General features: G+C 35.6%; 1 protein-coding gene across 4 annotated transcripts in view; it reads right to left on the reverse strand.

The window, feature by feature from the left end:
• The window catches only part of FYN (FYN proto-oncogene, Src family tyrosine kinase), a 444,200-nt gene that overhangs the window by 60,435 nt on the left and 369,174 nt on the right, over nt 1-14,591 (reverse strand). For all 4 annotated transcript variants that reach the window (XM_053710873.1, XM_053710870.1, XM_053710872.1 and 1 more), the window contains exons 5-7: nt 3,633-3,731; nt 3,443-3,546; nt 2,844-2,993 (exon numbers count right to left, since the gene is read on the reverse strand). In XM_053710873.1, coding sequence (XP_053566848.1) covers nt 2,844-2,993; nt 3,443-3,546; nt 3,633-3,731 — 353 coding nt within the window. The remainder of the gene's footprint in view (nt 1-2,843; nt 2,994-3,442; nt 3,547-3,632; nt 3,732-14,591) is intronic.

Raw genomic sequence — 14,591 nt, forward strand, 5'->3', positions numbered from 1 at the left:
CTGAAAGTTCTCCCTCAGACAGCAATTCCCTGACCCCCAACTCAGAGCACTGTGAGGGCACATCGGAAATAGCCAATAAAGCATCAGAGGATTCAGTATTCACATTAATACCTGACCTACTGCGTTTACCCTGTAACACTGGTAATTTAGATAATACCTCTGTAAGGGTAGTTTACATAACTGCAGCCATCTCCTGCAGAGTAAAAGAATTAGACGCACTAGAGGTACTTGGCGTCGCTTGTGTGGGCGTTAAAGGTTGTGACACTTGGGGAGAATTGGATGGCATATCCTGGTTCTCTTCAGATTGAGAATTATCCTTAGGCACACTTTCATTACCTAAAATATGCTTTTTACAATGTAAGGCACTTTCAGTACAAGAGGTACACAATGTAAGAGGGGGTTCCACAATGGCTTCTAAACACATAGAGCAATGAGTTTCCTCAATGTCAGACATGTTGAACAGACTAGTAATAACCACAATAGTCGTTAAACACTTTATTTATTGATTTAAACAATTTTTTGAGAAACGTGTACTGCACCTTTAAGAAATAAAAAAGCGCACAATTTTGCCAAAACTGCTTCAAAACGTTAATTAACTCTTTAAATTAACTACACCTAATCAATGGCTCCAAAAATGATTGCACCCCAAGAGTAAGGGGAGAAATTAATCTCTAAAAGGTATTTGTCACAAATATGTTAGATTTGATAAAAATAACCCCTGCACCTCGCCACAGCTCTGCTGTGGCGCCTACCTGCCCCCAGGGTACTGCAAAATGACTCTACAACGATCCGGTTAACAGAACACCAGTCTAGGCTCAACCGGAGCTAATGCCTGCTGCCTTCTCAGCCAGAGTAAAGTGTGTGTCTGAGCGCGCGAAAATAAGCCCCGCCCATCATGGACGATGATCGCATAAGACTGCACAACCGCATGGAGAAGCGGTTTAGACTATAAGGCCATGTGGATTTGTTTTACCCCTAAGCACACACAAAATTCAGCCATACTGTTTATTTGAAATAAAAAAAAGTTAAGCTGTCTCTCCCAGTGTCCCTTTATATTGCTTTTAAGCCCATTATAAATGCTTAGCCCAATATGTCAACAAAATAAAATAAGCACAGGTTTCTCAGTAATACCCTTTGTTTACAGGTCTACTGCTTACCCCTTCCCTTGCAGGGAAAAAATGTCAGCCAGTTCTGATATAACAAGTCTCCTCAGAAATAAAGGTCTGCACATACCTCAATGATGCTTGTAGCATGACACCGTTCTCCACATTGAAGATTTCTCTTGTATTACCTTCAGAAGCTCTGTGGGAACCAACATGGATCTTAGTTACATCTGTTAAGATCATCAACCTCAGGGCAGAAATCTTCTTCCATATCCCCCTGAGGAAAATAGTACTCACCGGTACCATTTAAAATAAAAAACTTCTTGATTGAAGAAACTAAAACTAACACCTCATTTTACCTCTTCCTAGTACAAACACAGGCAAAGAGAATGACTGGGGGTGGAGGGAAGGGAGGAGCTATATATACAGCTCTGTTGTGGTGCTCTTTGCCACTTCCTGTTAGCAGGAGGATAATATCCCACAAGTAAGGATGAAATCCGTGGACTCGTCGTATATTGTAGAAGAAATCATTGCATTACTTTTATAAAATCAGTATAATAGACGATCAGTTTCAAATCTAATTACGCTTTTATAAACATTTTTTATATCAGCCAAGCTAGATATTAAATAATCAGCGACTGAAAGGTTTAATTAAATGGACATTGAATTAAATGCTCTAATTTGTTAGAACTTAATATGTTCACTACTCACCCCTAACCCGGTGCACAACACCGCCAAGCTACAATGCTTATGGCTCCTGAATATAATGATATTTATGTGTTTAACCCCATTTGTGATGGTGCCACGTTGAGTAGTGAAAAAAATGCATGTTCTAATTAGAGATTGTAATCATTCCGATACAATGTAACATTAAACACAGTAGTTATAAAGAAAAACAAATACCACTGGAAAAACTATCTTGAGCAAATATTAACTTAAAAAATAAGTGTTCTTGAAGAATTGCTCACTTTACAGGATAAACAGAACAATGAATTATATTCTCAATGGCTAAGCCTCTCCAATATCACCGGATCAGAGAATAATGAAAAAGTTAGAGGCCAAAGGTACATTTTTAAAAGAAACATGGCTCCTTGACAAATGAGATTTCTCATATACGGAGAACGTTCTCTGAACAATTGAAAAATAAGGAATCTTTATTGACTGGCTGCACAGACGAAAATGGGGACTGGAGAGACTAATTAGTGAATGTAGCACAATATGTAGCCCCTTTATGCGCTCTTCCACTTTAAACTTGTGAATGTTCATCATCTGAATCCTATCATGGGCTATCAGTGCCATGTGCTGTAATACTTAATACAGGACAGCTTTCTTAAAGGGACATGAAACCCAAATATTTTCTTTTATGAACCAGATAGAGAATACAATTTTAAACAACATTCCAATTTACTTCTATAATCTTATTTGCTTCATTCTTTAGATATCTTTTGTTGAAGAAAAAGCAATGCACATGGGTGAGCCAATCACACGAGGTATCTATGTGCCACCAATCAGCAGCTACTGAGCCTATTTAGATATGCTTTTAAACAAACAATATCAAGAGAATGAAGCAAATTAGATAATAGAAGTAAATTGGAAAGTTGTTTAAAATGACATGCTCTTTCTAAATCATTGAAGAAAAAAGTTGGGTTTCATGTCCCTTTAACTCTACGTAGTATAGACGATGTATAAAAAAAGGCTGTGTATACTTTGTACGATACATATCTGAAATGGTAATCTTACCTGAATAATGGTGAACAAGCTGCTGCAGAGTCTCAAACTGGGCTCTTGTTGTTATGTAATAGCCCCCATTATCAAGTTTCCGAATCTTATAGTGTTTGACATGATCTCCTTTCATGTCGTCCCAGTCACGTATAGACAATGAATAGGCACCTATTTGGAATACATGAAAGACACACAATTGTTTTCTACATTCCCATCAAGAACTTTACTGTGCCTTATATGTGTACTTAGGCTATATAAAGACACATATAAATAAACATCTATAAGTAATAGAAATGTGTATGTGCATTTATAGGTTCAAATACAAAACTTTGTACAATACACTTAAAGGTACATTCTAATGCAAAAATCGCATGCTTTAATTTATTAGGAAATTAAATTTTTGCACTACTGACCGTACGGAAACACAGACCCATAGATAATATACTGCTCATAGGATGCCACTCTTGATTGGCTTATTGGCCTGCTTAGGTGCTGCAAAGCATTGTGGGGTTAAACACTAAATAATATAGATCCAGAAATGCAAAAAAATGCATGGTCTGACAAATTATAGCATGTCATTTTTGCACAAGGTAAATACCGTTTTATGATCATTTTACCTTTGGTGGTTTCACTCTCACGTATTAGGTAAGTACCCCTGGGATTTCCAAAGGATAATAATTGTCTCTCTGCATCTTTTCGCCCTAGCTTTCCAAAGTACCATCTAAATAAAGGTAAGATTTTGTTAGACTATAAGTTGATAACCAGCAAAAAACATTATTTTGTATACCATAGTTAAAATAAACCTACTCCTCGGCTTGTATGGAATCCACCGGCGCCACATAGTTACTAGGGATGTAACCAGTTCCACCAGTCGTCAAAGACCGAGCTTCCCACCAGTCCCCTTCACTGCAGGGCAGAGGTTAAAAAAATAATAATAAAAAATTCACGCATTAGTAAAACAAATTAACACAAAGGTCTAAAGTGTACACATTTATATTTTAATTGGCTACATTTGCTACTAATATAGAGAATAGACTTGAATCACTAAGATCTGGACGAATCTCTAATGCTTTAGTGAATTTGCTTAATTAATACCGTTAGATTGGAGAGAGGGCAAGAGTTTTCGGGAATCTTAGCGATATTACGTCAGTGAGTTTGCTATGTAACATTTAGTTTTGCTTTGTTACTAACTATGATTTGTTTATTAGCTGTGGGGTACAAAAACATTTAAATCTAAAATATAGGTGTTGTATATAAGGAAATACTTTCCTGTTAACAGATGTTTACAATGACTGTAAAACTACATACACAGTTATATTGCAAAGTAGCCTCTCATTTGCATAGTCTGCACACACACATAATTAGTTATATTGCGGGTATTTTGATAGTACATTAATGTGTACAATGAGGACAAATGATGAAACAGCTGTGCCGTTTCAATTAAGAATGAGTATTCTATAATCATGATAAGCCAGCCATTATAAAATATGCTTATGTTTAAAATGAACAAGTAATCTTCTATATTATTCTTTCATGCCTAATGACTATAGCCTATTCATATTAATGTGACTACTTACTATTGAGTGAGAGAACAAATTGCAAAAAATAATCTTATATTAAAAATTGCGAAGTGATATCAGATGCCTATACTAGCCACCTGGTCAATTCCAAAACATTTGCAAAGTGCACGGCGCAGTATAATCAGATGCACAGTTCAGTGAGAATTCCAAATGCCGATTTAGCCATCTGTATGTTGTTCCGATTTATTACCAAGTGTAGTAGAAAAGAAAATGTCAGTTATAAATATAAATAAAAATAGCATGAGCTAGTGAAGTTTATATTTCTGCAGATAAGAAAATGATTTTGCATATAGAGTAGCTGTAGAGTACATAACTTCATATACAGAGAATTTGGATTGTTTGTTACCCCATACAACAGCAGGTACTAATGCATTTCTTTTACATACTGCAGCATTATCATCAGAGAAGATATCACACCACCACTTTCTACAACAGTTGATCAAACACAAATTACGTTAAATTGATAAATATTGAAACACTGAAGAGGCATGAATGCCTGTAGCGTGTGGGGACTAAGTATCATCCCTCAGTGTCAGAAACACAAGTGGGAAATCAATGTATTGGCCCTGAAAGTAATAAAAGACAGCTACACAACACATTAAATTGATGTAAGTAAATAATTAGGTACGTAAACAAAAAAAGTATATACTTAAACAGATTTTTTCACAGTTTGTGAGACATCCTTATTGACTGATGACTTCTGTCACAATCATGTGACAAATAACTATTTATTGTGTGGTTAACAGAATAAATCTGTGTAAGATAGGTGGTATCATAGATTAGAAACAAAATGTATCCTGTACTGATATACTTTACGTATAGTAATACATTGAATAAATATTATTAATACAATATTTCACTGCTCCTCTCCTTTCTATATTTTCTTCATTGTAATATATAAAGCAATTATCATGAAAAAACATGTGTGATTTGAGAAAAGGTTTCCCAAATGCTGCTCACTTAAATGGTTATAGACTGTTATTGTCCATTGAAAGAGAGAAGAGAATATTGCCTTGTCATGAAATAAATAATGGAAATGGTTTGGCAGATTTTCCTACTTATACTTTGTGCCAATGGGGAAGATTCAATAACATTCATTTTTAAAAATAGCAGCTAATATGATATCATGAGCTAATACAAGGTCCCTTGCAGAAATGCTAAACGCTTAATATATGATTTGACCTATTTGTACGTCGCTGGTCATTAAGGGGGCTTTGATGCTAGTAAGAGTGCAAGGCTCAGTAATATAACATTATGCCAATAGTGGTGAGACCCACCCTAATTAACCCCTTCCTTTAAAAACCACAGGCATTTTACAGGTTACATCAGCTGTCATTAAAAGAGGTTAAATTGGGTCTGTGGCATTTTTAGTTCTGTCATGAAAACATCATGCTTGCAAATTTGTGTCCTGATCTAGTGACATTGTTGAGTATATATATATATATATATATATATTTAAGAACCAAGGATATGTGTCATTTTTATTTCACCTTTTTTACATTTCTGCCTAGCACTGCACGCTCAAAAATCTCTAGTGAATTTTGATATAAGGAGTAAGATTTTATACTGAGTATCAAACTTCTGTGGAATTTTATATTCCTTAAAATTAGTTGCTTTATTAAATATATACTTTTATAGAATTTAAATGGCTCTAAAGGGTTATTTAGCCCTGTCAACTAAAAGACAGCTCTTTTTTTGTTCAGTCATTAAAATTTCATTTTGGGCAGGCTTATGACATGTTTCCTATTTACGTGCTGTGCTAGATATTTAAGGGGCAGTCAAGTCCAAAATAAACTTTCATGAATCAAATAGGGCATGTAATTTTAACCCCTTAATGACCACAATGTACCCTGTATGTCACTGGTCGTTAAGGGTTTTTTCAGGACATAATAGCACAAGTCTAGCAAGAACACGCTATTAATTCCCTCCCTCCAGCAGGCTTTGTGGAATAGAGCAGTCTCAACGCTGGTGGCAAGACCACGCTATAAAACAATCAAGTCCCAAAAAAAGGCCAGCGACATACAGGGTACGTCGCTGGTCCTTAAGGGGTTAAACAACTTTCCAATTTACTTTTATCACAAATTTTGCTTTGTTATCTTGGTATTTTTAGTTGAAAGCTAAACCTAGGAGGTCCATATGCTAATTTCTTATACCTTGAAGGCCTCCTCTAAGCTAAATACATTTTAACATTTTTTTACCACTAGAGGGCGTTAGCTCATGTGTTTAATATAAATAACATTGAGCTCACGCATGTGAAGTTACCTAGGAGTGAGCACTGATTGGCTAAAATGCAAGTCTGTCAAAAGAACTGAAATAAGGGGGCAGTTTGCAGAGGCTAAGATACAAGATGATCACAGAGGTAAAATGTGTACTATTATAACTGTGTTGGTTATGCAAAACTGGGGAATGGGTAATAAAGGGATTATATGTCTTTTTAAACAATAGAAATTCTGGTGTTGACTGTCCCTTTAAGAAAGCACACACACACACACACACACATTTAAACATATATATTTGGAGCATGGGATATTTTTACAACATTATTTTCTTTCTCCTTGCTTCTATGTTCGTAATATGTCTATAATGAATTAGAAAATAATTTCTGTAAAAAAAAAAATAGAATGTCTGTTCTTAGAGAACCTGAAATATATATATATATACACCTGAAATCTTATGTTTCAGGTATATATAGTTATGGGGTTAAATCAGGTCTGTAGAGCAGTTTGGTCTGGTAGACTATGTAACGTAAATCCACACTCAGGAATGAGATCGAGATAGATACTGTATATAGCAGAATTATGAAAATACGTCTTGGTTAAACAATAATACAGGCAATTGCATTGATTTTTATCTCCAAAGGTGTGGAACTGCCATGGGGGCAAAATTTGCCCCAGCCTACGCTAACATTTTTATGGGCTGTTGGGAGGAGTTCCACGTCTTTGGAGATGAAAACCCATTTAAGCAATATATAAAGATGTACAAAAAATACATTGATGACCTCCTGTTCATTTGGACGGGGGGGTCATCACAAAATGACTGAGTTTGTTCAATACCTTAACAATAATGATATTAATCTGGAATTTACACATGCATGGGATTCAGTTTCAATCCCATATCTAGACCTTCAGTTGATAGGGGAGATAGATACTTCAAGAATTAAAACTACTCTGTACCGCAAACCCATTGCTACTAACGCCATTCTTCATGGGCGTAGTAACCATCCTTGTTATACGGGGTTTGGAGTAGCGAAAAGTCAATTCATTCGAGCAAAAAGGAACTGCTCAGATGAATTAGATTTCATAAAAGAAAGTGAGATTCTGTCTGAAAATCTATTGAACAGAGGTTACAAGAAGAAGGTCATTAAACGTGCACTTTTGGAGGTCACAAGAATGGATAGAAAGTAGCTACTTGCTGAACGAAGTTCTGACACTAGCAACAGAAATCAGAACTTTGATCATTTTAAGCCAACATTCGTTACCACCTACAGTGCACAATTTGAGAGCATCTGTGAGATAGTCAAAAAACATCTCCCCATTTTGACAGTTCTTAAGAGGCTGTAATTTTGTTCCAAAAAGAGGATGCACACTTGGTAATTTAATATCACCTAGTCTGCTGAGGCAAACATCTATGAGAACTAGTAGCTGGTTAGAAGTCAAAGGCCACTACAAATGTCATTTTGGAAACTGCATATCTTGTGGTCATACCAAAATATCAAAGAATTTCCAATAATATGCTACACAGCGAGTTTATGATCTTGACTGCTATACTAATTGTCGCACCACATTTGTAATCTATCTGGTAGAGTGCACATCATGTAAAAATCAATACGTAGGGTGTACCTCAAGAGAGGCCATAAGCAGAATTAGAGAACATCTCAAGAATATAGAGAATGAGATAGAATGTTCTGATTTAGTCAGACATTTTATATTTTCTCATCAGAAAGCAGTAAATACATTTAAGTGGCAGGTAATAGAGTACATCAAACCCCCAATTCGAGGAGGAGATAGGGTGGCCAAACTACTGTACAGAGAAGCCTTTTGGATTTTCAAGCTGCAGACTAGGAGACCAAAAGGCTTCAATATAGATGGTGACGTTATTCATTTTTGGCAACATAAACACTAGGATATCCAGGCATGTTTTTATATAGTTATGTATGAAATGCTTCTGTTATCCTATATAATTCTACATAGTTCATGAAAGAATTGACTAGGTCCTTTAAGACTTATGAATTAATATATCATAATTAGCTGTATTTGGTGGCTTTCTAATTTTTGAGTTAATACTATTTAAAATTGCCAAATAGCACTAATCTTTGTATTTTACAGGGATGTTGATTCGTAAATATAGGATTATAACAACACTAATTGTAACTAAATGTAGTATTATATAAGTTTACTTATGCATGTTTGGGATCTTAGTTTTTTTATATATGGAATATAACTATTTATAAGTATGAATTCCATTTTTTTACTGATCCATGATCTTGCTATTTCTAACTAAGTATTCACTTCTTACGTGTCAACTAGTTGTTACAACTTATGTGAAGTTAATCACACTATACATAACTAACTATACATAGATTATTCCTAATGCGCTATATGTAAAACTGATTCTGTTAAATACCGCATACTGACCATGGTCTATATGAGAGTGTATGTGCCTTTAAATGAGCAGCCTGTAATTTTATTGCACCTGGGGACTCAGGTGTATTTAAGAGTGCTGAATATCATTAGTTTTATGTCCATGAATAAGTCAGAGGGCGTATGACCGTGGGTTTCTACAGGCTGCTAGGCTGATTTGCTTTTATGCTGTTTTTTATCTCTCCAATAAAGATTCAAGTTGTTTTTCATCCTGCTGGAGTTCGCTGGATTATTTGTTTATCCTGTAAGACAATTGCATTGATGGCTGTTTTTACGTATAGTCAATTGTTTAATGAATACACCCATTCAATCAGTTTATTTATTTTTTTAGTTAATAACAATTTTTTCTTAATTTCTAAAGTGTAACTAGATGTTCTCATAATCAAGCTCTCTCCTTAAAAAACTCCATCCTACCTCACGGAACATACATGTGGAATCCAAAGTCAGGTGGCAGAAATCAGGTATTAAAGGAACATTAAACACCTTGAGATGGTAATATAAAATGATAAATTGTCTATGTATATATATATATATAAAAGTCCGCAATATACTTTCATTATTTATTTTGTCCCCTTTTCTTGTAATTCCCTTCTGAGCTTTTCAGTTACTGTTAGAAATGGCAGTGCAGAACACAGTTATATTCCACATATATAACTGTCCTTAAGTTACAACATGGCAGATCCCATTGTTTTATAGACACTAAAACGTTGCACTTAGTTTGTCAATACCCTCTTCCTCCTGTACTAGATTTAGTTTTGTTACGTTTTATATTTTATCACAAATCCTTGTCATTGTATACCCCTATCACTGTACCCAGCGCTACGCAATTTGGTGGTGCTATACAAATAAATGATAATAATAACAATAATAATATATTAACAGCTAATAAACTTTAAAACATACATTTACAAGTTATTCTCAGACTAATCTTTTCTTGGAAAATTTTCTCGTTTGCGGGCGCGATAAATAACCAGCCATTGCAAGTGACTGGTTTTTGCTACTGCAAGCTTGCGGTAGCAATTAGCGCTTATAAAATGAATCAAAGATCAGATCTCTGGTTAATTTTATAAATGTCCCCCAAATACCCCCAAACTTAAATGTTAGTTTTTGTAGCATTTTTTTTTTAAAAAAGAAAACTGCACTTAGCAGTTTTGGGGGGCTAAAGTCGGTGGCTGTGGGGTGTAAGAAAAATGGGGACTGTGTGTTCCCTGTAAATATATATGTATATGCTTATCTACATATATATTTATGTGTTAATATGTGTATATAACACAGCATAAGAACATGGCTTCCATTGGAGCCTATGGAAGCACGCTCTCATGAGCGCAATGTTTGCATTCAATGCGAACGTGAGGTTGTATTCGCATTGCGCCTCACCTGTAATACCAGCGTACATTTGAGTGTGCTGGTATTACAAAGTGGAGCCACTTATAATTTGGGCCTATATATTGAGATAAAGAATACCAAAAATATTTTCTATCCCTATACCACTACCAGGGGTAGAGATATGTTGTTTTCCCCCACTTTTTCAGGGGTTTTCAATTTTTGCAACTAAATGAGATATTTTAAACCATTTAATGACCATTAATATAAACTTTGTCTAAGCAGAACATCTTATTTCCATTTCTTTCATCATGTACCTTTACACAATAATTAAATATGAAAAGCATCAGTTTATATTTTTCGCATTATGATGATCTGTCACTGTTTATATAATACAAACTAAGGGTCGCTTCCACTGAGCCGTAAAACCCCCCGGCTGCCGATATTGAGGTATAAAACGCCATAGGAAGCAGTTGATAAACAAAATTGCTTCCGACTGCCAGGCCTGTCCTTTGGGCAGGGCGAGAGGGGCACGCGCCCAGGGCCCCGCTCTCAGGGGGCCCCCACAATGTTAGGGTAAAGGTATGAGAAGGTGCAATATACATCCTGTATATAGTTTATGAAGAAGTATTTATGATATCAGGAGGAGTAATATATAGTGCTATTCTTTATATAGCTAACACTTAATGTTGGGACAGAGGTGTGCCATACAGGGAACAGGGCATACAGACGGAGGGGAATAAGGGCGCTCGGCCAAGGGGTCCCACACATTTGTCTTGCCTGGGGCCCTGCAAATGCCATTAGTGGCCCTGCTGACAGCATATTTATCGGTTTGCGACCTTGCACAAACCTAATTATGGCTCAATGAAATTAAGCCCTAAGCTCTCTCTCTCTCTCTCTCTCTCTCTCTCTCTCTCTCTATATATATATATATATATATATATATCTATCTTTATAGATCAGTTCATTGTGAAAAAACAACTTGTGCTTTTTTAGAAATTACTCACTAGATGGCAGCGTTTGGCCAGCAGAATCGTGTTATTTATAAATACTAGAACAAGGCCCTGCATTGTATGAGACCTGGAGCAGCATTTTTAACTGAATCACAACATGCTAGGGTTTCAGAACCTTGCTACATTTAACAACACATTACATGTCACAAAATACGACCACTATTTGCCTATCGCTTCTAAATGTCAAGCTGAGCCCGTGTTAGTACAATCCATGCACAAAGCACAATCATGCTAGTCATCTTATTAGTATGTGTATATATTTTTTTAAGTATATTTCTGGGCTACCGAGAGGCTACTTACATCATGTAATTTAATCGTTTTAATGTATGGTTTAATTATCAATTTGGTATAAAGCAGTTCTACGTATATAAGAGAATATGTGGTTTATTAAAATCTAGTGTTGGATAATTAACTGTGTGTTAACTGCTGAAGATTAGCCCTTTTCAATGTCAATGCTATTATAATGAGATACTTATTTTTGAAATATTACCCTATACTTAACATGGGCCAGTCCTGTTTTGGCTGATCACAATCCAAATTCTTGATACTTAACTACACATTTACAGGGGCCATTTATTACTTTACATGATTAACAAGTAACCTAAAATGTTTTCAAATGTAACATTGGTTTTGTGCATGACCAAAAAACACTGAAATTACCCACCATCACATTGGATGTTGTTAGGAAGCAACATCACCTAATAGAAACACTACTGGATCGAGCAATAGTGGGCTAGATTAATGTCTCCCCATCTTTTCCATGGCAGGTACCTCAAGAGGTGTAAACTTCCTTACAATGCTCTGTTAACCACAACACACAAATGATATTGATTTAAAACTCCCACACCATTCCAAGTAGAGAAACTTGGACGAGATTACATTCTAGTTGAAAACCTTAAAGTGTTTTATTTCTTTTCATAAATATTTATGTAAAATACTGTAATTTAGGGTTTCCAAGTGTCTAGATAGAGCAGTATTTTATTTTAACTGGATATAGCAGTATTTTAGGGGCCTGTCAAGGATATGTAAAAATGCTGGACATTTTAGCTGATGGATTCCAATCTAAATAGTGATTTAAGGAAATAGTTGATACACTACTGGACTTCAAGGTCTAACCAGAAGACTGACATAGGCATATAGCTGACAAGGACTGTATTGATATGGGTTCTGATCTGAGGTCTGATAAAGGAAAATAACTGACAAGGGCTGTACACAATTCGGTCTGATCTGAGGTCTGATATAGGCATATAGCTAACAAGGGCTATACACAATGGGGTCTGATCTGAGGTCTGATATAAGCAAATAACTGACAAGGGCTGTACACAATGGGGTCTGATTTGAGGTCTGATATAAGCAAATAACTGACAAGGGCTGTACACAATGGGGTCTGATTTGAGGTCTGATATAAGCAAATAACTGACAAGGGCTGTATTCAAATGGGTCTGATCTGAGGTCTGATATAGGCAAATAACTGATAAGAGTTATACACAATGTGGTCTTATCTGAGGTCTAATATAAGCAAATAACTGATAAGGGCTATCTCAATGTGGTCTTATCTGAGGTCTAATATAAGCAAATAACTGGTAAGGGCTATACACAATGTGGTCTGATCTGAGGTCTAATATAGGCAAATAACTGATAAGGGTTATACACAATGTGGTCTGATCTGAGGTCTAATATAGGCAAATAACTGATACGGGCTATACACAATTTGTTCTGATCTGAGGTCTAATATAGGCAAATAACTGATAAGGGTTATACACAATGTGGTCTTATCTGAGGTCTAATATAAGCAAATAACTGGTAAGGGCTATACACAATTTGGTCTGATTTGAGGTTTGATATAGGCAAATAACTGATAAGAGTTATACACAATGTGGTCTTATCTGAGGTCTAATATAAGCAAATAACTGATAAGGGCTATCTCAATGTGGTCTTATCTGAGGTCTAATATAAGCAAATAACTGGTAAGGGCTATACACAATTTGGTCTGATTTGAGGTTTGATATAGGCAAATAACTGATAAGAGTTATACACAATGTGGTCTTATCTGAGGTCTAATATAAGCAAATAACTGATAAGAGCTATCTCAATGTGGTCTTATCTGAGGTCTAATATAAGCAAATAACTGGTAAGGGCTATACACAATTTGGTCTGATTTGAGGTCTAATATAGGCAAATAACTGATAAGGGTTATACACAGTGTGGTCTTACCTGAGGTCTAATATAGGCAAATAACTGGTAAAGGCTATACATAATTTGGTCTGATCTGAGGTCTAATATAGGCAAATAACTGGTAAGGGATATACACAATTTGGTCTGATCTGAGGTCTAATATAGGCAAATAACTGGTAAAGGATATACACAATTTGGTCTGATCTGAGGTCTAATATAGGCAAATTTTATACACAATGTGGTCTGATCTGAGATCTAAAATAAGCAAATAACTTATAAGGGTTATACACAATGTGGTCTGATCTGAGATCTAAAATAAGCAAATAACTGATAAGGGTTATACACAATGTGGTCTGATCTGAGGTCTAATATAGGCAAATAACTGATAAGGGTTATACACAATGTGGTCTGATCTGAGGTCTAATATAGGCAAATAACTGATAAGGGCTATACACAATTTGGTCTGATCTGAGGTCTAATATAGGCAAATAACTGATAAGGGTTATACACAATGTGGTCTGATCTGAGGTCTAATATAGGCAAATAACTGATACGGGCTATACACAATTTGTTCTGATCTGAGGTCTAATATAGGCAAATAACTGATAAGGGTTATACACAATGTGGTCTGATCTGAGGTCTAATATAGGCAAATAACTGGTAAGGTCTATACACAATTTGGTCTGATCTGAGGTCTAATATAGGCAAATAACTGATAAGGGTTATACAAAATGTGGTCTGATCTGAGGTCTAATATAGGCAAATAACTGATAAGGGTTATACACAATGTGGTCTGATCTGAGGTCTAAAATAGATAGGCAAATAACTGCATGACTGTATTCAAAGGAGTCTGATTTTTCCACTCATCATCTGGTCTTCAGTATTTTTTAAGTTTTTTTTGTGTAGGACAGATGGCAAACCTACAGTAAAGCTTGATGGTGTCCTGCTCCTAGCACTTATACATGTCTGTAATACAGTCTACCCTTACTTATGAATAAAAAAAAAGTAGAAAAAAGCTTTAGGATGGCGAGACAA

Source organism: Bombina bombina, chromosome 4 (genome assembly GCF_027579735.1).
Source record: "Bombina bombina isolate aBomBom1 chromosome 4, aBomBom1.pri, whole genome shotgun sequence".
In the NCBI taxonomy this organism is placed as follows: domain Eukaryota; kingdom Metazoa; phylum Chordata; class Amphibia; order Anura; family Bombinatoridae; genus Bombina; species Bombina bombina.